This window comes from Ambystoma mexicanum, chromosome 2p (genome assembly GCF_040938575.1).
Source record: "Ambystoma mexicanum isolate Mex_15411 chromosome 2p, UKY_AmexF1_1, whole genome shotgun sequence".
Classification (NCBI taxonomy): Eukaryota; Metazoa; Chordata; class Amphibia; order Caudata; family Ambystomatidae; genus Ambystoma; species Ambystoma mexicanum.
The window spans coordinates 1,307,223,867-1,307,247,751 of NC_090923.1; the positions used below are offsets into that span (position 1 = coordinate 1,307,223,867).

General features: G+C 47.9%; 1 protein-coding gene across 3 annotated transcripts in view; it reads right to left on the reverse strand.

Annotated features, from left to right (window-relative positions):
• Window positions 1-23,885, reverse strand: part of TECPR1 (tectonin beta-propeller repeat containing 1) — a 1,334,260-nt gene that overhangs the window by 550,493 nt on the left and 759,882 nt on the right. For all 3 annotated transcript variants that reach the window (XM_069645650.1, XM_069645652.1, XM_069645651.1), the window contains exon 11: window positions 15,346-15,491. In XM_069645650.1, coding sequence (XP_069501751.1) covers window positions 15,346-15,491 — 146 coding nt within the window. The remainder of the gene's footprint in view (window positions 1-15,345; window positions 15,492-23,885) is intronic.

Here is a 23,885-nt window from a genome sequence, read left to right on the forward strand (position 1 = left end):
CTGCTCACCCTGTGCCCTGTGGTCCTCTGTATTCATCTGGCTCGGCTGTCCTGGCTCGATGGATGGGGCTCCCAGTCCATGCTCCGCGCCTCCACCCGGCCTGTCTCTCCCTCATGGCATCTCCCCGCTGGCCCGGTGTCCCAAGAAGGGTGGACATGGGGGGGAAGGCATCTCTCTGCATTGTTCTGTCTTCCTGTGGGTGTCACCACTCCTCACCCACCAGCTTCTCTCGTGGTCCCCCAGCCAGGCAAATTCTGGTTGCTCCTTTCACCAGGCCCTGGACTACTACACTCCTGCTACCATGCGTGGTAGCTCTTCCCCCTCTTGTTGAACTGCCAGGTCCACTGCCACCTCTCCTCCAGCCACTTGTCACCTGGGCAGCACCTGCGTCTGTCCGTTTGGGTTGGGGGAGAAGGGGCGGGTCACACTGCCTCGATAGACAATCATCTCAAATCTGCCTGCTGCATCAGAATTAATCAATTAAAATCAATCCGCACTCCGTCCGTTAGATGAAGAAAGGGGGCGCATCCAAGCCCCTCTCAGGTCCGTGGTGCTCCTCCACTCAAGTGCCCCTGCTACGAGACTGTACAGGGGGGGGCAAGCAGTCCCCCTTCATCAGGGCTCCTCACAACCCCTTCACCCAGCCCGGGAATCTACTGCCTCCACTTACGGGTCCCGCAATCTCTCCAGGCCTGTGCGCACTCACACACTGCCGTTGGTCTGGGAGCTCCCACCTCAATCCCTGCTGTCACAGTGCACTTGAGCTGGTCATGCAGAAGAGATGCGGTGGTGATCGCCACCTTTATAAGGGATTCTCCCTGAGGGTTAGGGGGGCCCTGCATGAACGGCCCTCCCTGCCTGGTGAGGCTGTGTAGATGCAGTCAGTCCCACCACATGGTGTCCATCAAGAGGGCTCAGGTACGCACCTAGACGCGCAGGTCGGCACATGGCTGCACCTACACAAAGCCCCGTGCTCCGGTGCTTGCCTCTATGTTTCTGCGCCCTCCTGACCTCAAGGGGACAAATACTACTTTGGATATGTGAGGGCGAGCGGGAGCTCTGGCTTAGTCAGCCATGTCACTCAACACCTGCTGGAGGTCCAGCTGCAGGTGTTTGTCACTGGCACCAGGAAATGGGGTGCAGCTGCCCCTATACCCACGTAGGTTTGGAGTAGTCAGGTCCCACAATCTACTACTCCCTTCTCCACTCTACTCCGCCCTCCTCCACAACACTACAACTGCTTCCTCCACACTGCAATTTCTCCAACCTTCTGCGAGTGAGCCGGTTCTCCAAGCAGAGATTTGGTGGGAGATCCTTATCCTCAGCAGGTGCCTCCCTGTGGAATAGCCTCCCTGTGACCCTACGTCTTGAGCCGGATCTCCTGAATTTCCAGAAACTCCTCAAGACCTTCCTCCTCTCCTCTTCCTTCTTTCCCACTCTACCCAGCTAACCTAGTTCTCTGTCCTTTGCCTCTCTCCCTCCTATTCCTTACAGCATGCTGACTGGCCGCCTGGTGTACCTCAGAGTCCCACTGCTCCCCGGCAGCCCTGCTAGTCCTCTCTCGTACTTGCCTCAGGGCCCTACACCCCACCCACACTCAACGCACTGAGAAATGAACCCAAGAGAATAACTCTGTCTGCGCTTACCCTAGTTTCAACCGACTGGGTGCTCTTGACCCTCCCCTCCCTGAGACCCTCTGTGCACTTGCTCAATCCGTATGCACAACACCTGAAGATCGTCTGTCTGTTTCTCCCCTGTCTTCACCCCTAATTACTGTTAAAACTGCAGAATCGCTGTCAGGCCCATTTGCTATATCCCATACTATTAAATGTATTTTATGCACTTACTCTGCCTGTGCAGACTTTTATCATCTCAGATTTTCAAGGGCTCTGACCGACTGCTGTTTTTTTCCCTGTGTTCCCACACCTCCTTGAGCGCTTTGAAACACTTGCCTGTGTATAGGCGTGTAAGGCAGAATCACCTGCAGTACCCTTTGGGAACACTACAGGTAATTAGGAATACAAGTGTAAGCACAATTTCACCTTTGGTACTAGCCTGTACTACACAGTAAAGTGGTAGCGATGGCTGAGCAGCCAGACTTATCTCAAGAGTTTAAGTGAGCAGTAGAACAAGTTACACAAAGGACCAACCAATAGAGCGATTCAAGTAAACACTTATTCAAGGTTTCTTAGTAAAAGAATATACATTTATTTACTCAATCATTTATAAAACATTACACTAGCATAAGCAGCTCAATATCATACACTAATACACCACAAAAACCCAACCGGTAAGTAACTAAACAAGTTTAGCTCAAAAATGAAGTGTTAGCAAAATGGAACTTTAGGTGCTTAATAAAGGAGGGAAAAGACAAAGTTATAAGAATAGACAGCCCAAATACAATCATAGGCAGGGCAAAGGGTTTCAGTTAAATACAACCAGCAATTCTTCTCAATAGGCCTGGGCCAAAGTCAATGGTTCAGAGGGCCCCATCACGAGTTTGGAGGTAGCCATGACATTTTTACCGGCATGGCTACCCCCAAACTCGGGTCCGCGTCCAGGTCCTAAAAAATGGGAATTACCGGGCCAATCCGACCTTTGCGGGCCCGATAATTCCCATTCGCGGGACCCGGTACGTCCCCATTCCCATTTGAGCCCCAATAGGGCTCAATGGGAATGGGGAGGATGGTAACAACGGCCCCGTTAATAACAAGACCGTTGCTAACATCCTGATCTGCTAGCGGGCGCCGCTCTGCACGTCTGGTCTGACCAGGCGTACAGAGCGGCACCGCAAGCAGATCTTGTAATGTGGCGGTAGAGTGATAACGGCATCGACAGCATTACCGGCAACGTTATCACTCTACCGCCAGGGGCGTAATGAGGCCCAGAGTCTTTTGTATAGGATAGCCCAGTTCTGTTAGTACCTCAGATCTGCACCCCTCCCCGGAAGTCCTTCAAGGATGGCAACCAACTCCACATTGCCACTCTTAACTCTCGCTCTGCCGTCAAACATTCCTCTGATATCTGTCGCCTTCTTGAGGAACTGGAACTTGACATCCTCGGCCTCACTGAGACATGGTTCACAGCCAACTCTGTCGCCAGCTTTGACACTCTCCTACCTGACGGTTACAAGATCCTCTCCTTGCCCAGGCCCAACCATGCTGGAGGTGGTGTGGCCCTTATCTTCCCTGAGTGGATTCCTGCCTCTGTCACTCCTATGCATACCTACTCCTCCTTTGAATGCCTTTGTCTGCCGACTCTCTCTCTCTCCTAGCCATTCCCTTACTGTGGCTACTATCTATCGGCCACCTGGTCAAATTTCCTCCTTCCTCTCTGAGTGGGCTTACCTCTCCTCCTCACTCCTGTCCTTAACCACTCAACTCCTCTTTCTTGGAGACTTCAATATCCACCTTGATGCCTCCTGTCCTCCCTCTAGACTCTTTCGTGACCTCTGCGACTCTCTCTCACTCTCTGTTCTCCCGTCTGGGCCGACCCATTCTGCAGGGCACACTCTTGATGCTCTGATCTCTTCTGACCTTCCCCTATCTGTCCCTCTCTCCACTCCTCTCTCCTAGAGTGATCAGTCTCTCCTATCCTCCCACCTCACCCTCCCTACCCCACAGGCAAAGCCACCCTCATCACTGTCACCCACCTTCGTGGTCATCCGACCCATGAAGCGCGTGTCAGTTGTGGCTTTCGCTACCACCTTCTCGCCCCCCCCCTTCGGCTGACTCCCACCCTGACACAGCCCTCTCCACTCTCCACTCTGCTATATCTGATAACCTTGATATCCTTGCCCCTGTCATGAGAATCCGCCTGAAGCCCAAAGCCAAATGTAACTCCTGGTATGACTCAGATCTCATCACCCTTAAACGCAAGTGTAGTGTGGCAGAGAGGAAATGGCGTGCTTCATGTTCATCCTCTGACAAACTGGCCTGCCACCTGCTCCAAAGGCAATACCGGATCTCCGTTCTCACTAAGAAGAGAGCCCTTATCCAAGCCCGCATCTCTGCGGCATCTAACAATTCGGCCAAACTCTTTAAAATCTGCAAGGAGCTGGCCAACCCTGCTGCAGTCTCCACCTCTCCTGTCCCCTCCCAGGCCCTCTGCACGGCACTGGCCTCTCACTTCATTTCAAAAACTCAAGACATCCTGTCCTCACTCTCCTCCTATCACCTCCCCTCCCCTATTCCCTGTTCTCCCTCTGGCCTTTCGGCAGCCACCCCTCGTCCCTCCTTCTCTGCCTTTCCCCTTTTTTCTGCTGACGAGGTTTCGAGACAAGTCCAATCTTTGAAAGTCTCATCAAAACAGGTCCACCCCTGTTCCTCCAAAAATGTCAAGGACCACATCGACTCCCTGGCGCCTCCCTTGGCTGACTTCTGCAATCACTCCTTCGCCACTGGAGTCTTCCCATCCCCCCTCAAGCACACCCTTCTTAAGAAACCCTCCTCCGACCCCTCCTGCCCAGCTAACTATCACCCAATCTCTATCACTCCCTTCCTGGGCAAGCTCCTGGAGAAACTGGCCATCTCCCAGCTTCATCTCCATGCTGAATCTGTTGGTAGTCTTCATGACCATCAGTCTGGCTTCAGAGCTGCCAGAAGCACGGAAACTGCTCTCCTGAACATCCGTGAGGATCTGCTCTCAAACCTTGACTCTAATACCCCTTGTGTTCTCATCTTGCTCGACCTCTCTTCTGCCTTTGACACTGTTAACCACACCATCCTGCTCAACCGTCTCCGTGATAACCTGGGTATCACTGGTCAAGCTCTGGCGTGGCTGTCCTCCTTCCTCTCCAATCGACCCTCCCAGGTCAAACTGGGTTCCTTCCTCTCCGACATCTTTTTCTCTACCTGTGGTGTCCCCCAGGGATCTAACCTCTCCCCCTGGCTGTTCAATCAGTATCTTGCACTTCTTGCTCACCACATAGCCGCTCTCTGTCCCAACTTTCAGTGCTACGCGGATGATACCCAGCTCATTTTCAGGCTACCCTCGACCTTCTCTTCCACTTCCCTCATCTCTGACTGTCTTTCTGCTATCCAGAAATGGTGTGCCGCCAATGACCTCTGCCTTAATGCCAGTAAGACTGAGATTCTACTTATCGGCACACCCACTACCTCCTTCCCTGCAGCTCTCTGGCCGGCCTCCCTTGGTCCTCTTCCTGCTCCTACCTGCACGGCAAAAAACCTCGGGGTCATCTTCGACTCCACACTCTCCTTCTCTCCTCACATCTCTGACGTCTCTAAGAAGTCACACTAGCTACACCTCCTCAGAGGTATCCTTCCTTTTCTCTCCTTCCCCCAGAAGCTCACTGTCTCCAGAGCTCTGGTTCTCTCTAGGCTGGACTACTGTAACAGCCTCTATATAAATCTTCCTGCCTCTACTCTCCGCCCTTTGCAACTCATGCAGAACAGGACTGCGAGACTTGTCCTTGGCCTCAAGCCCAGGGACCGTATCTCTCCAGGACTGAAATCACTACACTGGCTCCCAGTGGCTGCAAGGATTAAGTTCAAAACCCTCTGCATTGTCCACAAGGCCTTCTGGGGCCTTGGGCTAAAATACCTGCAACTCTCTCTTCCTAAATATCTTCCTTCTCGAGCCCTTCGCTCATCTACCTCCAACTACCTCAGGGTCAGCCGCTTCTCCAAGCAACGAGCTGGTGGTAGATCTCTCGCCGCAGCAGAGGAGAACCATCTCCGTTTCCGGAAGCACCTCAAAACCTTCCTCTTTGCCTCTGCTTTCTCTCCCTCTCCCCCCTGCTAAAATCACTGAACCTGCACTAAATCTGCAACTGGGCCACTCACCGATCTCATGTCCTGGCCCAGACACTCTTCCTTGCACTGCCTACATGCACTAAGGGACTGTCTCTGTATCCTACAGCCCCTTCTCCCGGCACTTATCTTTGCACTTGCCACCAGCTGGCCCTATTATTTATCTCGTATTCTATTAGCGATGTACCGCACTTTCCTTGCACTTGCCACCAGCTGGCCCTATTATTTAACTTGTATTCTACTAACCATGATTTGGCTAGGCGAAAAGTTTGACGAATGTTTAGGGAAGGACAAGACTTCGTAGTTGAGGAAAGTTTCACGCACTTTCTCGATGGCCGAAAAGATTTCCGGACCGCGTTTGCACAGTACCTTTTTAAATGAAGAAAGTTGTAGCTGAGGCAGTTATTCCTGGCAGTTCGAGCAGATCTCGCTGTTCCTGTGCTTCAGTCGTGGGGACAAGAAGGAGGACGTCGGAAGGTTCCTGCACTGCCCAGGTAAGAGGCCAAAAGCTGTAGCAAGACGTCGGTTTAAGGTGTGAGTGCCCTAAAGTCCACAAGCTGGTTTCCTTCCATCCGGCTATCCAGTTTTCAAGAGCACTCTGATAAAAATTCGACCAGAATAGGACGGTGTCCAGGTGGCTTGCGGGTTGGTTGTTCCCAACAAACTCAAGGGAAGAAGTTAACCTTGAAGGGCTTCTCTGTCGTCAGAGTTTCAGGCAATACGGACCTGCAGCAGGGCTTCACCGGTCGTCCAGGAGTTGCAGCAGTCCTCTACCTTCCTCTCCTCTTTGGTTCTTTCGTTCCAGTGGTCGTCACTGCTTTCCAAGTGCCAGAGACCTGCTTTTAAACAGTTTTCCCGCATTCATGCAAGCCTGTTTGTCACTCAGACAGCAGGGTGGCTGTCCGGCAAGGACAGCCAGCCGGCCAATCACACCAGAGTGCATTCAGGTCTCCTAGGAGGGCACCTCCCTCACATCCTGTCCACCCCAGACACTCTGGCACCAGAGGAGGGCTTCAGTACAGAAGCCCGCCAAAGGGCATGAACAAAGGGACCAAACCTGGTTTGGCGCGTAGAGACAAACACAAGAAGGACTTTTCCTAAAGGAAATGGCAAAAAAAGATAACCGGAGTCTGTTTTTACAGATTGGCCTGGGGTGCCATATTGAAAAATATGGCTACCCCTGATTTTTAGCTACCGTTGTTAGCAGTCGTGAAAAATCACAGTAGTTCATCTAAACCACTGACACCAGCCATTTAAAATAGGAAAAGGTAACATTTTACTGTTACATAAGTGTTTTGACTAAGGGGAAGCTAGGCAACCCCTCCACTACTCTATAGTATGATTGGGTGTGCTGGGTCAGTAAATTTAAAGAGACTATTAAGGTCAATTTAACTTTACATGCCCTGCGAGACAGTAGTCAGTCCGAGGGAAGGTATTTAAACCTTGGGGAGTCTGAAAGACACCCCTGTGCCACTGCACTGAAGGTGCTGTGTGACACACAGAAAAAGATGATGCCACTGGAGTTTGTTTTGAAACTCCATAACCAAAGAAGACAAAAGTAAAACACATTGAAAATGAAAAGTTCAAAGCCCCATAATACAGCAAAAGAGCTGGAGGGCTCTAAGGTATAATGAATTAAGCACTTGTGTGAGAAATCTCCCTAACAAAGTGATATATAAATAAACAATACCATACCATAACAAATAGAAACCAACTTGCAAGCATATTGCTTAAGGGGTATGGTGTAAGTCAAATACGTACTGCAAAATGACATCCTGGCTCAAGGGGGGATAGGAACTGGGACCCTGTCAACCAGGGCCATTTTAAGCAATTTTGGGTCCCTGGGCACGGACATCTTATCTTTGGGGCCCCCCTCCACCAAACCAAAGGAATGAAGGGATCAAGAATACTGGTCACGTCCCCACCCCCACCCGTCGTGCTCACAACAGGCTGTCTCACCGCATATTAGCATAATAAGCAGGTTTACTCCCTTTAAGTCCCCTTAGCCTCTTCATTCAGAATGATAAACAAGTAGCATTTGAAGGCCAACATTAGCAGTCTACAAAGAGGTTATATAAAAGGTACATGTAACCCATAATAGACAGATAACTCACCTTAGCTGCCTCACAGAATGCAAAAGAGCTCATTCATGGATAGAGACCACCAATTAGAAGGAAGGAGAACACTACCCATGCAGTAGCATGAAGAGTGGAGGCAGATTAGAAGCTACTAGGAAGGTGTCTTTATCCAGACAGACTGTGATAAGAAGTGGGATATGGTTTTCAAATAGTGTTGCCATTAGATATCAAAGGAACAAATGCCTGTGGTGTGCGATATAAATATCGTGACTTTTAACACAGTTAAACCATGAATAAGGCTTTTATGAAGATCATACCATGAGAAGGAAATCACTCTGAAGGGCTGACAATTTTGAAAGGTTTAGGAACTGGCAATATTGAGAGGTTAGGCAATACAAGATTAAATGAGATGCCCAGGATCACACATTGGTTAAAGGGTGAAGGGGTGAAGCTGGAATGTGTGCCAATTCTGCAATTTCTGCATTTGAACACTTTTTTTTCCAGTTCTTACCATGAACTAAAACAATCTCATTTTATAATAAAACGGACTTGGAAACTACACAAATCACATTACCAAAAATGACCATTTTAGACAAAATATTATAGAGGGGTGTTATGCAAAATGGGAATGATTCTAGCCTCATTCTCTCCATCATCATAGAAGAACCAGCATACCAGTCTATGTGATTTAACACATTTAATCTGGGTTTGTCTTTTGTATTTTAAAGCTTTAAATACTTCCAAAACAATGGCTTGTGACCTTTTAATTTATAAACGTACAAAAAAACCTTTGTCTTTTACCAAAAAGAAAACAGTTTTTGTGTCAAACAAGCAACCCTTAAAATATGCTCACCTGAGGCCTGCAACATATGGTCCACTCTCTTCTGTCCACCACCCCTTACACCCAAATGGCCTACATAAGAAGAAAGGAGGATAGCTAATGGGCAACGTGCTCGCCTTGGAAGCAAGACGTCACGGAGCACCACAGGTTCGATCCCTGTGTCGGCACTTAGAAATCTCTGGGTATTAAGCGTGTTTTAAATAACCTATCATATATCAAATAATGGGCTAAACTATACCAGCAGCATGCAAGAAGGCAAACCTCACAGAAGACAGCACAGTAATGCAAGATATATTAGATGATTTGACCAGGATCACTGTATCGTCTGCTGGCAAACCATAGTCTTGAATTTGGCTACTTAGTCACCTCTTGGACTAACAATCTATGCCATCGTTGGAGGCGATTGCCAAGGTTTTACAACACTCCATCTGAACAAAAAGTTTCTACACTTTCACCATATGGATGATATGGTAGTTTTTATAGCAACCCCTAGCTGGTGCAGGTACATGGCTGATAATATCAGATGTTGTTCTGCAAAACCAAGTTCATATACAGGCAGGTTTCTAAACTTCAGACATAGGAAAGCCTCAGCCAGCCTTGCTGGAATGTGATATTCTAATTGTGCATATGAACACATATCTCTGCAATGGGTGTCTCACACACTGAGCTAACTTCTGAACCACTGTGGCACTCAATTTATCAATATGCATTTCACCATAGCCTATTGCACATGATCAATATAATTCCCACAGGAAGGAAAGAATGCTGCAGAGTTGTGCCGTATGGAACACACAAACTACGTATAACACAGTGAACACAGAGAGCAATACATGATGAATTGATCAAGGCAGAATGTACTTGTCAAAACAGAAAGGCAATGAGTTTAGAGCCTCAGCAGCACCCCATAAAATATCTTGACGTGTTCTATTTAAGACTGGTGAACGATAGAATCTTCTTCACATCAGCTAGCCGTGTGGGGCCCCTCTCCAAGGTGGGGGCCCTGGGCAAGTGGCCCTTTTGCCCTCCCATAAAGATGTCTCTGCTGTCACCTGTTACGGTCCTACACAGGGGAACGATTGGTAGGCTTCTCACCCCTGTTCCATACCCTCTTGACAAGGCCTGTGCACTGGTATTTTTTCAAATGTTTGTTGTGTACGACTATTGCGCTGTATTGTATTCCACACATGTAAATCCAAGTGTATTTTTAGTATATTATTATGATTAAGGAACAGGGTCAGAGGTGTGTTTCTGTGAGTAGGGGCTACGTTACAGGCGATTATCTTGTGCGCTGCATGGTATATTTTTCATTTCGTGATATGTTTTTCATTTCATAAGTCCCTCCAGCCCATTTCCTTTTTTGCCCTCTGGCCTTACTGTGAATTTATGGATATATATATAATTGTTTCCCTTAAAAAGTACATATCTCGAATTTGGCAGATCCGACTGGATCAGTTGCAATTTGATGAACTATTAAACACAATAATAAAAATACCGAGGAAAACATGTTCGGCATTTTCCTTTGAAAAGTGCCATGGTTGAAGAAAAGAAAACTAGAAACACAAAAGTAATGACCACTACAGCCACTGCCTCCTGTCGAGCACTATCATCAGGCTACAATAATCTCCAACTAAGATACCCACTGTTAGGGTGAACTAGAGCCCTTTCGCCGCTGGCATGCATAGGGTGCCTTACAAATCCCAAAAATTACAAAATAACACTAGTTTCACCTTAGTAGTCACTTTAGAAACTTTCAATAGAAAAATGATTATGCACTTGAGATAATTATAGAAAACAATTGCACATGACACCATGCAAAAGTATGAAAACCTTGATAGCATTTGGTCTCTTGTTCTTGAGTTTGTGGAATGAAATTCCTGCATCTTGAACAGACTGTTTAATTATCCCAAGTTCTCATCATACCAATAATGTATGTCGGCTTCGAAATTTGGACGGGTGATCCCTGAAGGGTTATCGAGCTGGTCAGTATGAGATGGGTTTGTAAACCCCTTTAATGACTTTGAGCACTGTGGAACGGGTAGTTGGTATCAAAATAAGTGGGCCCAATGTGGTTTAAAATGAACAATTTGGCCCGAAATATTTCCGATTCCGATTAAAATGTACTCCTAGTACTATTCAAACTAACAGTTTGTCAGGCTATATCACAAATTGCTGTTTGGGAATTTGTGAATGTCGGATAAACTTAGACTTAGCATACTCCTATCCCCTGCACCCCATTAAGCTGAAATCAGTCAGATACGTACGTTATTTTGTATAGAATGGTATAATGTCAACTGGCTCAAATAGGTTTTATAACTGAAGCACTAACCTGTGACGTCTGTCAAATCACAGTCACTTTGGCAAATGTTGCCAGAACCACGTTCTACGAAATAGTGAACGGAGAAGAAAGGGTGGTGTAGAAGGTGGAGCTTGACAGATACCTGAATGCTGTGCCCCAGCCAACGCTTCACAGGAGCGAGGTCACAGAGCTAGAAAAGCTGATCTCCCAGGAGGAAGTACTGAGGGCCATTAGAGGATTGAAGATGGGGAAAGCCCCTGGGTAAGACGGGTACACTGCAGGGTTTTAAAAGGCGTTCTCAGGATCCCTGGCCCAGCACATGGCTAAATTGTTCAATAATATCCCATCGCCGGGGAAGGCACCCCCCTCGTTTGGTAGAGCCTTGATAACAGTCTTACCAAAGGCTGGGGGGGTCCCCCAGAACGATTCTGAGAATGGAGGTGTGCATGCCGAAATTGGTCCACTCCGACCAGGTGGGGTTTATTCGGGGCAGGCAGGGGGCAGTTACATTGCGTAAAACGCTGCATTTGATGGAGGCCGCAGCGATAAAGGACGGAAACCCAGTATTAGTGGCCTTGGATGCTGAGAAAGTGCTCGATCGCGTGGACTGGAATTTTCTACATGGGGTCCTCTGCAAATACGGGTTCGGTGACCGGGTCTTGTAGGGAATACGTCTGTGTATGCATCTCCGGTAGCCCGGGTGATGGTCAACGGAAGGCTGTCCAGGCCTTTTGACTTGAGGAGAGGAACCAGGCAGAGCTGCCCCCTCTCACCTCTCCTGTTTGCGCTCACGATCGAGGTGCTCGCAGAGCGGCTCAGGAGGGGCCCCCAGGTGGAGCTTTATGCAGACGACGTCTTGATGCACCTAGTGAACCTAGTGAACTCGACCCCGGCAACCCTAGCAATAATTGAGTATGGGCTTTTCTCAGGCATCAGGGTCAATAGAGAAAAGTCATCATCTTTCCTTTCTCAGGGGACAACCAGAGAGATGTCGAGGGGCTTCGGCCCCTCAGGCTAGAAATTCAACTGGAGAGTATTCGATACCTAGGAGTCACCATTGTTCGACCTGGGGGGACCTGGGAGAAGCCAACTACCCCCTCTCTTTAATAAATTATTCAGTGAAATGACCAGCTGGGGTAAAGGGCAAATCTCGTGGATAGGGGGGCTCAATGCCCTAGAAATTAACCTTCTTCCACGGGTGCTGTACTTGTTTCAGATGTTGCCCATTAGGGCCCCGGAGGCCCTCATGAGGGAGGCCAAGGCCCGGATGCTGCGATTCTTATGGCAGAACTGGAAACCCAAGGTGGGAAATGACATGTTGATACTGCCGAAAGACCGAGGTGTAGTTGGACTCCAAGACCTGATGCTATATTACACAGCTGCACAGCTCAGGGCAATGGTGCAACAACTCCTGGAGGACCCCGAAAGACAGTGAGTTTATTTGGAGAACTGCCTTATGCGCCCGGCAACAGTGGGGGGAATGGCTCTGGGTCCCGAGGGGTCGGTTACCAAGGAGAATTCAGGAACCCCGGTCTCTGGGGATCTACTGGGAGGTTCTGAGTAAAGGAGCAAAGACACAAGGGACCCCCACATGGCCCTCCCAATGAGTTATATCGGGGCACCTACTGTGCGTGACGAGATACCTGAACCAGAGAGGTACCAGGAATAGTTTGAGGCAGGAGTGGCTAGAGTGGGTCAACTCTGGGAGCAAGGGAGGTTCACAGGGATGCAGGATAGTTTAGGTATTGGCAGGCTATCAGCGCTTCCTTATCTCTGATTAAAAGGGATTTTTACTGCAGAGAAATGGAGGAAACGAATTCAGAGGGACCTTACCCCCTGTGTAAAAGGTCATTGATGGACATATGGAGATGAGGGGCCTTGTCTCGCTATTATATAGTGCTCTAGTGGAGACATCGGGGAGGGGCAGTGGAGGGACTCCGGCAGAGATGGGAAAGGGACCTGGGTCTGGACTTGAACGGCCACCTCAGGCAACTAATGTGTGGAAGGGCCTTTAAAACATCGATATTTTGTCAGTAGAAACTATATGGTTTGAAATTACTACATCGGTGGCAATACGACCCGGTGTAGCTGGCTAAGATGTTCCCCTCTGTGAATCCTGAGTGTTGGCATGATTGTGGGCCAGAGCTGATTACTGGCACATGTGGTGGGGATGCCCGAAGGTCAAGGGGTTTTGGGCGGAGGTCTTGGCATGGATCAAGGACGTGGAAGGGAGGGAATGGGTGATGGACCCAATATTGATACTTTTTGTATTGGATAAACAAGGGGAACAATGGCAACCACAGGAAAGCATTTAAGTTATAGTTGAGTTTACATGATCACTCTTGTTAGTTCTAGGCAATAGACTCCACGCATAAGGGGAAATGTTTTCAAAGATGAATGGTGGGAGGGCAGGGGAAGGCGAGGGGGCGGGGGTTAAGAACAAATTAAAGTACAAGAGTGAAGTATTTTCAGAGGGCTCGCACCCTCTAGTTGGCTTGTACCTTTCTATGTTTCCTTGATAGCAATAAAATTCAATTAAAAACAAATGTTGCCAGAGAAGTCAGCAATATCACCACTTGCCACTATACAGTGCAATAATTGATGCTATTTATTCACATTACAAAACCAATGTTGAAATTCAGATTATTTACACACAGACTGACAATGTAGAATGGATAAATACAATCAACCAATCTAGTAACGCAGAGATTAACCAGAGTTACACCTTTTTTCAGGACATTTTCAGGAAAGAAAATCATTGAGGCATTAAGAGTGTTCTCTATCCCCGTACCCCCACACTGTTCTCCATTGTTTAGAAAAGTATGGTATTCAAACGATCCCACATGTGTGTGGTTTATCAAAGGGCTTCTTTATAGAAGGTGCAACTTTGCCTCCTGAAAAAAGAACAAGGCTGAACAATTCCCATCACTCCCACTTGGCACAGTGTACTTTGAGTGCCATTTCTATTTTTGGCAGGGGGTAATTAAATCGTATGCACTGTTCACCCGTCCAATATTTCCCCAGTATATCTACTTTCCAGAAGTAGGTTGTGTTTCTAGAAGTTCCAATGTGCAGGAATACCACACAAAACAAACTGATAGCAGGTCACATCTTGAAAAGGAATTTTCTAAACAAGCTACATATTTCCCAACTAAATGATACTGAATGTATCGACTTAGGAAGATGGAAGCCGGAGTGTACTAACAAGCAGTCGACTCACAGAATCATTGGGCCTCATTACGACCCTGGCTGTACGGGGTTAACAGCGCTGTGAAAGGTGCCGGCGCCATTTACCCCGTACCGCCTCATTATGAGGTCCCCTCGCGGGACCCAGGAAGTAACGCCTGGTCAAACCAGGCGTGCTTACCGGGTCCCGCGAGGGGAAGAGGGAGCAAACAACGGGCCAACTCATATTGGCCCGTTGTTTGCTCCCTCTCCCATTTCCATTCAGCCCTATGGGGGCTGAAATGGGAATGGGGAAGGACTGAGTCCGGGTCCTTGGAGGGAGGAATTACCGGGCCTTCCGAACTCGGAATGGCCCGGTAATTCCTCATTCTGTGAACCCGGACGCGATTTTCGGCGGCAGCCATGCGGCCAATAGCGGCATGGCTACCGCCGAGGTCGTAATGAGGGCCATTGTATCTGCTTTACCAATGAGCAGGATTTGCCAACATGCACCTCCTACCAAGACTACAGGCCTCATTACGGGTTTGGAGGTAGCCATGGTGCTATTAGCGCCATGGCTGCCTCCAAACTCGGATCCAGGTTCCTTGAATGAGGAATTACCGGGTCATTCCAACCTTGGAGGACCCGGTAATTCCTCATTAAAAAAACCCATCCCCATTCGAGCCCCCATAGGGCGCAATGGGAATGGGGAGGGAGCTAATAACGGGCCCGTTAATAACATGCCCGTTATTAGCTCCCTGGTCCCCTCGCGGGACCCGTAAAGGACGGCTGGTTTGACCAGATGTTCTCAGTGGGTCCCGCAAGGGAACCTCGTAATAGGGCGGAATGGAATTACCGGCACCATTATCGGCGCCGTTAAACTCATTCCGCCCACCTCATAATGAGGCCCAACGTCTCAACTGCACCATCCCCACTTGTTAGAAACAGAGCTGCTGACGTTGCAATGCAATGCATGCACTTATATATTATTGAGACATAGATCTGACAGGACTCAAAGACAACTTCTTTTTAACGGTTAGGAATAAAACGGTCACCAAGCAACATTCCCAACATTATGGAGACCATGATCACACCTTACACATTTGTTTGTTTGGTGTCGCGATCCACCAACTTGGTGATCAGGGAACAAAAACACCAAGAGCAATGTAAGAAGAATAAAGCATTTCCAGTTACCTGTTCAATAGCTTGTTCGTAATGCCTAAAACTCTCAACCTCCCGCTTCGATCGTTCGGTCAGCTGCTGAAAAATCTGCTTCCGCCAGGCTGCTGTCTGTGCCGGAGTGATGGACAAAGATAGCGACTGCACAGAGGACGCCAGACCTATATTGTGGAAATGGAACATAGCCTCATTAATTCCATTGTTTAAAAAAGAAACTCTCTGCATAAGTCTTAGAAAGCATTAGTTGCCGACCCCTCAATGATGATTTGATTTTTAGTTTGTGCTATTAGGTGGCACTGAAAGCACTACCTTTAAGGCGAAACTACCATCATTAAAATAAGAGCTTTAACATAAGAGCTTCATATATGGGCTTTGAATGAGGGTCTGTAATGCTTTTCCAATGGAGATGATATTTGAGGATGGATACACAGTTGTTAGGTTATTGAACCCATCCCAATCCCTGCCCCTAGCCATGCTAATCCCTATGGCTAATCCCATCCATTCCTACCCATCTTGGAACTGTTTGAGCTCTTCCATGGAGGCTGTCTCTAAGGAAGCTCTCTGGAAACAAGCCGAAACTAGCAGCCATCTATGAATAGGAAAGATACCATGCATTCCAGATAAAAAGATTCATTGTGGCGTTCATCCCCCGTTCCAGGGGCTAGAACGGGGCATAACGGCCCGGCAGCCTACGTTATTGGCTCGAGCAAACCAGGGATGAAGGCCATTAGCACCCCGATTTGCCAAAGCGGTGGTGCTAAATAAAAAATTGTTTTTTCCTTCCTACAACAGGACGCGCATGGCGTTCCGTTGTAGGAAGGAAAATCATTTTCAAAGATGGCTCCCATGGAAAGGGAAGGCAGGGCTCCATGTAGAGCCCCTTGCCGCCACCGGAAAAAGGTAAGGTGCAGGGGATAGAGGGTAGGGGCAGATGGCGGCGATGGGAAGCCGGCCATCAGGCAGCTTGGAACGTGCACAGGCCTGTACCGGCGGCTGGCTGAAGGCAGCATTCCTATCCATCTTGGCTGCCCTCGCCCAGGTGCTAATGAATAATGCGAGTATGATCTTTTTAAAATAGCTAAAGTAATTTGCAATACTTTCGACAGCAGTAATTATTTCTGTCCTTTCTGCGTTTCATTTCCTTGTTTTTTTTTTTTATATAGCTAGGGCCGTTGCTCGTCCAATTTAAATCAGTTTTAATATGTATCGAGTTTGGAGGTAGCCATGGCGCTATGGCTGACTCCAAACCCGGGTCTGGGTGCGGTCTGGTTGAATGGGGATTTACTGGGACATTCTGACCTGTGCGGACCCGGTAAATTCCCATTCAACCAACCATTCCCCATTCCCATTTGAGCCCCCATAGGGCTCAATGGGAATGGGGAAGGCGCTAATTACGGGCCCGCAAATAGTGGGCCCGTTATTAGAGCCCTGGTCCCTTAGCGGGACCCGCAAAGGACGTCTGGTCAGACAACACGTCCTTTGCGGGTCCCGCTAAGGGAACTCGGAATTGGGCGGTAAGGGTTTACCGGCACGGGGGTTCCTTACCGTTGACCATTAACCCTTACCGCCCAACTCGGAATGAGGCCCAGTGTCTTACAACACAAAATTGATACATGTCATGTAGTGCTCGAACCCTTACTGGCTCAATGATTGCTTTTGTTAGCTGAGAAGGGTCATTCAGATACTTGCCCGGCATGGTCCCGCAATCCGACTGGTTGTGATCGGCTTCACACAAATTGTCTGGCTCACCCCACCTCTATTTTTGTCCTTCGATGCATCCACTATCCATTGTTTCCTTCCGCCCCACTTTTAAACCAACTGTAAAGTGTTCAAATAAGAAACTTGCAATAAGACATGAAACCCCACAGTGTTCACGTCGGAGAGGATCTCAGGGTCTTTAGCCCTGAGATCCTCTCCGACGGGAGGACTGTCCTCTGTGTGTTTGCAGGATTTTACTTGAATTCAGGATTTCTAGCTCCCCGCTGCTAGCAACGTGTTGCATTCCGGAAGCGGGGCGCTAGAAATCCAAAGTGCAAGCAAAACCCTGCAAACACAGAGAAGACAGTGCTCACAGATTTTGAGCACTGTTCTCTGTGTATCCACAAAATTGTGTACACAAATAACATTGTAAAGTGAAATGCCAAATATATAAATACTTATGTGAACCAAAAATAGTATGACAGTAACTTTGTTTTACCTATTTGCAACGGAAGAATACAAGTATATGAATGCAAAATGATGTCAGCCTAAAAAAATTCTTCTAGGCGTTATGCAGCTTTTCAAGACACAAAAACAAAACTGTTTGGCAATGCTATCGATTAGTAAACATTATGGCCCGGATTTGAAAAATTGTTTTTCAATGGGAAAATCAATGCCAAGGCTTCCGGAATAAATTAACTGCTTGTAGAAGTGCCTTCATACCGTTCCACACCGCTTGAGAAATGGTAAGCAAGCATTTGTGTTGGTTTAGGGCAATTTTGACCTTTCTGGGTGGCTCCTCTTTTCTCAGCAAGCAAGTACGTCGGCTAGGGTGGCTTTTCACCTGTTTTGAAGCGCAGAGACCACATAACAGGGATGCATGGTGTGGCTAGTGAGCATTGCAGGTAGGGCAGGGCAGCACCCAGGACTTGTTTGCAAGTTACGCTTGATTTTGGGTATCATTCATTAGTCACCTCCTTGATTGAAACATAATAGAGCTTAAAGGTTAATCTTTCCCTCGCCACCCGGGTAAGCAAGGTGTGTCTCCCCCACCCCCCAGGTGACTCTGAGAACCCGACGAAGACATGAGGTTGAACTCTTGTTGTGTCTTCACCTGAAGACACAGGAGACTTCAACTCTCCTCCAATACCTTCCACACGACAGTAGAACAGAATGCCAGTAAGTGTGCAGGCTTAGCTCCCGGAAAGTATTTCCGAGAAAACCAAAGGTGGTTACTTGGCCACTCTGTGATGAAGCTAGGATTTATGCCAGTTACCTGCACCAACAAACTGCGGTGAGACCTGTGCGCCTCTCAATGCCTCCCCCCACCCTGCAATCTTATTGGCTTGTTGTGCAGCAGTGGTCTCTGGTGTAGTACTTTCCTGGAAGGGACACTCTTAACGCAGGTGCTACATGCATCTTGTTTTCTCCTTGGCAGGAGAATACTCAGTATTGCTTTTGTTCCAGTCAGCAGGCATCGCTGGCCAATCTGGAGGCTTGTCAGCATTTTAGGCTCATGTCCAACCCACTAGACACCAGGACAGGAAAACCCTGCACTATCTCTGCACCTGTGTGGCTGCTCCAAGGCAGCATCCCGAAAAGTGGACATACATAGATTAAGGACAACCAACATTGGGCATTTTTAAGTGCAGGTAGGCAGTACGACCAACTGCGCTTAGGATGTGACCATGATGGGTGAAGTGCTAGAGTGGAGACAGAGGAAGTGAGGAACAGAGGCAAGTTAGAGGCGAGGGGAAAATGTTAGCTTTGCTAGGTAGCATAGAATGCTGGGTTGAGCGAATGCTGCTGACTGAGCACAGAATGCAATCTATAGGTCACATATTTGAATCCCATTGAGGTGGAATCAGGATTTCATCCATCTGTGATTGACCAGAATTAGGACAATCACGTTTCGGGATATTTTCTTTCTTTTTAGAAGAGTTAAATCCTATGTTTTTCAAGCAGGCGCAGCGGCAAATGCTCTTTTGGTTGCTAGCTTATTTTGCAGCCAAGCAGAGCCCAGAACTGATTACTTGAAGTTGCGGGCGCTTCCATTTTGGTGCTTTTTGTTGCATCTCTTTGGACATTGTGAGTACCGTGTGTTGGAGATGACACAAAGCTTGTAGGTGTTTGGTTATTTGCCAACCCTTTCATTGATCATGTGTATGAAGCATTAGGCCTTTCGCAGGCACTGCTATTAGATGCCTACCAAAGCCCAAACTGTTGGCATTGCCAATGCTCGTTTTAAAAAGCTGTTGCAGTCGGGGCTCGCTGATCGGAGCAGGAGCGGAACAGAGAAGAATATCAAACATTGCAACAACTAAGCTGGAAAAAGAAGTGGTCCAACTAGAAGCGGAATTGAAAGCACGCTACACCATAAAAACAGAAAGATCCCTGAGAAAGGCTAAAATAGCTCTAGAAATGCATTGCGCTGACCGAACGGCCAAATCGTTAGCATATACAAAACAGTTCTATTACAGCAAAGGGAACAAAGCAAACAAAGTTCTAGCGCAGAAGCTAAGAACGATCCACGGCCGAAACAACATTCTCAAGCTATGAGGCGAAGATGGGAAGCTATGCTACTCCGAGATAGATAAAATAAATGAACTGATGAGGCATCATAAATCTATAATGTCCGGAGACCCTACTAGCCTAGACAAGCTGCGGGAATACCTGAGGGCTATATCCCCCCAAAACTCAACTCAGCTGGAATCCCTGGAAGCCCCCATCAATGTGGATGAAATTACAGAAACCATCAAAACCCTCAAAGCCACCGCTCCTGGACCAGATGGCCTCTCCGCAAACTTTTACAAAAAATTTGCCAGAATCCTAGCACCCACATGGCCGCCTTATTTAACTCCTTCTTGTCTGCAAAATCAGTTGCTAGATCTATGGCCGAATCGATCACAGTCCTGCTACATAAACCCGGGAATGATCCTGAATTACCTGACTCTCACCGCCCAATCTCACTTCTGAACAATGATGGCAAGATTTTCTTGCCAAAGTACTAGTTAGGAGACTGGGGACGGTCCTCCCGCTCTTCATCAACCAAGACCAGACAGGGTTTATTCCGGGAAGAGGGACACATGATAACATTAGGCGAACAATCAATATAATCGAAAGCGCCCACAAAATGAAGATAGGGATGGCCGTGATATCATTAGATGCCCACAAAGCCTTCGACCGGGTGGACTGGGGTTACATTCAAGCGGTTCTTGAACACTTTGGATTTAGCCCAAACTTTACCTTTTGGGTTATGGCTAATTACCAAATTCCCACGACGCAACTACGAGTCAACAGCACCAGATCAGGACACATACACATATCTAGAGGCACCAGACAGGGTTGCCCACACTCACCCCTGGTTTTCGCCTTTTCCATGGAGCCCTTTGCTGCCAGAATTAGACAGAATGCGAACATAAAGGGGATAATGGTGGGAGACCAAGAATACAAAATCGCGTTATACGCAGATGATGTATTAATCACAGCATCAAACTTAGCAACATCCCTGGGTGCACTATGGGAGGAAATTAGGGAATTCGGGACCCTAACAGGATTTAAGGTGAACCTATCCAAGTCCACAGCCTTAGCCGTCAATCTCTCCACACAAGAAAGAGACTCTCTAACCCCCCTGTCACCAATCCCATGGGCCAAGGGTGCAATCGAATATCTTGGGGTCCAAATCACTAAAGACCCAACACGGTTGTACTCAAGCAACATCCCGCAATTAATCCATGACCAGAAAAACGACCTAAAAAGTGGGAACAGCATGAAATCTCTTGGTTCGGGCAAATTACTGCCGTCAAAATGAACCTGGTTCCCAGATGGTTGTACCACTAAACAGGACTACCAATACATATCCCGGGCCCAGCCCTAAAAGAAAATATTGGAATTTGTATGGGGAGGGAAAAAACCCTGAATTAACAAACGAATTATGATGAAGGGGAAAGTACAGGGGGGCTGGGAGTGCCAGATATAGCTAGATATACCCTAGCCGCTCAATTATCACACACATTCTCCTGGGTGCAAGAAACAGACCCCCCCAAAATGGAGGTAAATCGAGGAATCCTGGTGTCCGGTCCCCTTACCTGATCTCCCACACCTACCAAACATAAAGTCACAGGCAAATAGCGGTCCCCTATCAGCCTTGACTGTAACGGGCCATTGCTGTAAAGCTGCAGCTCGGAAATGGGGCATACGGAGCACCTTGGGACCCCTGACTCCCGTCTGGAATAACCCTGACTTCTCACCGGGAAATCTCCTGCGGGATTTCCAAGCCTGGATAGAAGGGGGGCTGGGTAAAACTAGCGACTTTATAGAAGAGGGCTCGCCCATCACGTCCCATCAAATTTGGAGTGGGGGAGCGGGAAAGATTCCGCTACACCCAAATCAGGCACTGGATGTCCCAAAGGATAACCCGAGAAAAATGCTCTTGAGAACTAACAGCGCTGGAGCTTTCTTTAACAACACCAACCAGTAGGGGCAGAACCTCGATCATCTACCACCTCCTAGACAGGTCAGACCCTGCAAAAAAAGAAAGGTATATGCTAGAGTGGGAAAAGGACCTAGGGCGAGAAATAGCGGGGGAAGAGTGGGGGAAAATATGGGACAGACTACACAGAAGCTCGCAATGCATCACGAACAGGGAAGGGGGTTATAAACTTTGCTATAGATACTATATCACCCCAACCCAAATTCACAAGGCCAACCTGGATATCGCTGGTACCTGCTGGCGCCGATGCCCAGTCCCTAGATCATTATTTCACTTGCTTTGGTCCTGTCCAAAAGCAGAGGCTTACTGGAAAGAAATCTTGAAACATATCAAAGAAATCTCTGGTCTCTCCATACCCTGGGACCCAGGTATTGTCCTGCTAGGCAAAACTGGAAACGGGGCATTTCCGATCTCAGTGCAAATACCCTGCCTATGCACGCACCTACTGCTAGCGGCAAAAATCGCAATGGCCCCAGTGTGGAAAGACGAGGGAGGCCCCACGGTAGCCCTATGGTGGTCCAAATGTTGGGACATAGCAGTAGCCGAGAAAATCACGGCAATCCGAGCAGGGTCCCTGAACAGAACCCTGAACATATGGGACCCATTTATGGACTACGCGGCTAAATTTCCAGCATTCACAAAGAGACCCCCACTCACCAGATGGCTTCAATGTAGCCCACTTTATTGATCAATAGATACCACTCAAAACACGCCAAAGACAAGGGTCACACCCGTTAATGAACAATATGGACCGTCAATAATGGCAAGAAGGCCAGCAACAACCCCCTCAAACCCACAAACATTCCGAGAGACACTCTACCGTGAAAGAATCCATAATTATTGCATTGTTGTAATTGTTTTATTGATTTGAAAAACCAATAAAATGTTGTCATGAAGAAAAAAAAAAGCTGTTGCAGTCAGTCAAGAGGTGACTTGGGGTTCAATACCGGTAGTGGAAGTGGTACTATCACAAGGTATCTGTGCATCCCAAAATTATCTTAAAGGGATGGGACCGTGCATCTGCCTTAAATGACAAGGCCCTGCCGCAGGACCAGGGTGTGCTGGGGCAACTCAAGAGACCTTTCCTGCTCTGGCTGCAAGGCCAGCTGTCGCCCCCAGTCCGAAAGGCTACCTTACCCTTTATTCCAACGGTCTGACATACAAACTTCAACACATGGTGGCCCCCTCCTCTTTTCCTCATTGTTCCTCCAAGGGTTTTAAAAGGTATCAATCTAGCAAATTTACATTTGCCTGTAGGTCCCCTTTTGATGGAATACTGAAAAATGCTATGGGGACAGGACCACAAACCGTCACACCTAGAAACACTTGTCTACAGGCGCGTTATGAATGCCATATCATATCATATCATGGAAGGACATGCGTCTCTTTATCTTTGTTACAAACAAGCCACGTAAGGGGTGCCTGATCAGTAACCAGAGTAAAACCTTCCAATGAGATAATATTTCAGGGCCTCTATAGCCCATTTTAAAGCCATGCAACACAATTCTAGAGCAACATAATTCCATTCTCTTGGGAAGAGTTTTCTTCTCATGTAGCAGAGGGGTTGCTCACAGCCGTTTTGCAACTACCCCAACCGAAGATGCATCTGTCTGTATAAAGATGGTATAGCTCAAATCTAGCATTTCGAAGAGAGGCGTAGAGAGATCTTCAATCACTTGAAGGCCTCCTCTGCCATGTTTGTTCAGGTAATTTTGCTTGTCTTCGCTCTTTGGAGGAAGTCGGTAAGAGTCCTGCTACAGTTGAAAAATGTGGGATAAACCATTGGTAACACACAACTAAACCCAGGAAAGCTTGAAGTCCCCTCTTCATTGTAGGTGATGGAACCTTCTGGAGGACTCCACCTCGGATTCCTCTAGTTGTACAGTGCCTTTCCCTGCTTTAAAGTCCACGTATTTCATGGAGGGCAGGGCTAGATGGCACTTGTCAGTGTTAGCCTTCATACTTGGTTTCAGTAAACTGTGAGTTATACGGTACATGTGCTGCATGTTTTCTGACCAGGGCTTACTGTAGAACACCATACTGTCTAGATAATCTATGGTATATTTCAGAAGAGGTCCAGCATGCGCACGCAGGTGGCTCGGGCCACGTGAAGTCCAAATAACAACACAGTACACTGAAAAAACTCTGCAGGAGTTGAAAAGGCAGTCTTATCTGCTGCAGCCAAGGAAATCTGCCAATTGCATTTAATTAAATCCGGCATGGAGGGGGCGCTGCAGCGTGGCTAAAAGATGGCTGCTGCCTGAAAAGGCTCAGACTGACGACCTAAATATCCTATTATATCCTCGTGCTTCCCTACACCAATGACCGACAATGAACAGTGGTTTTATGTGCCAAGAATGCAGGG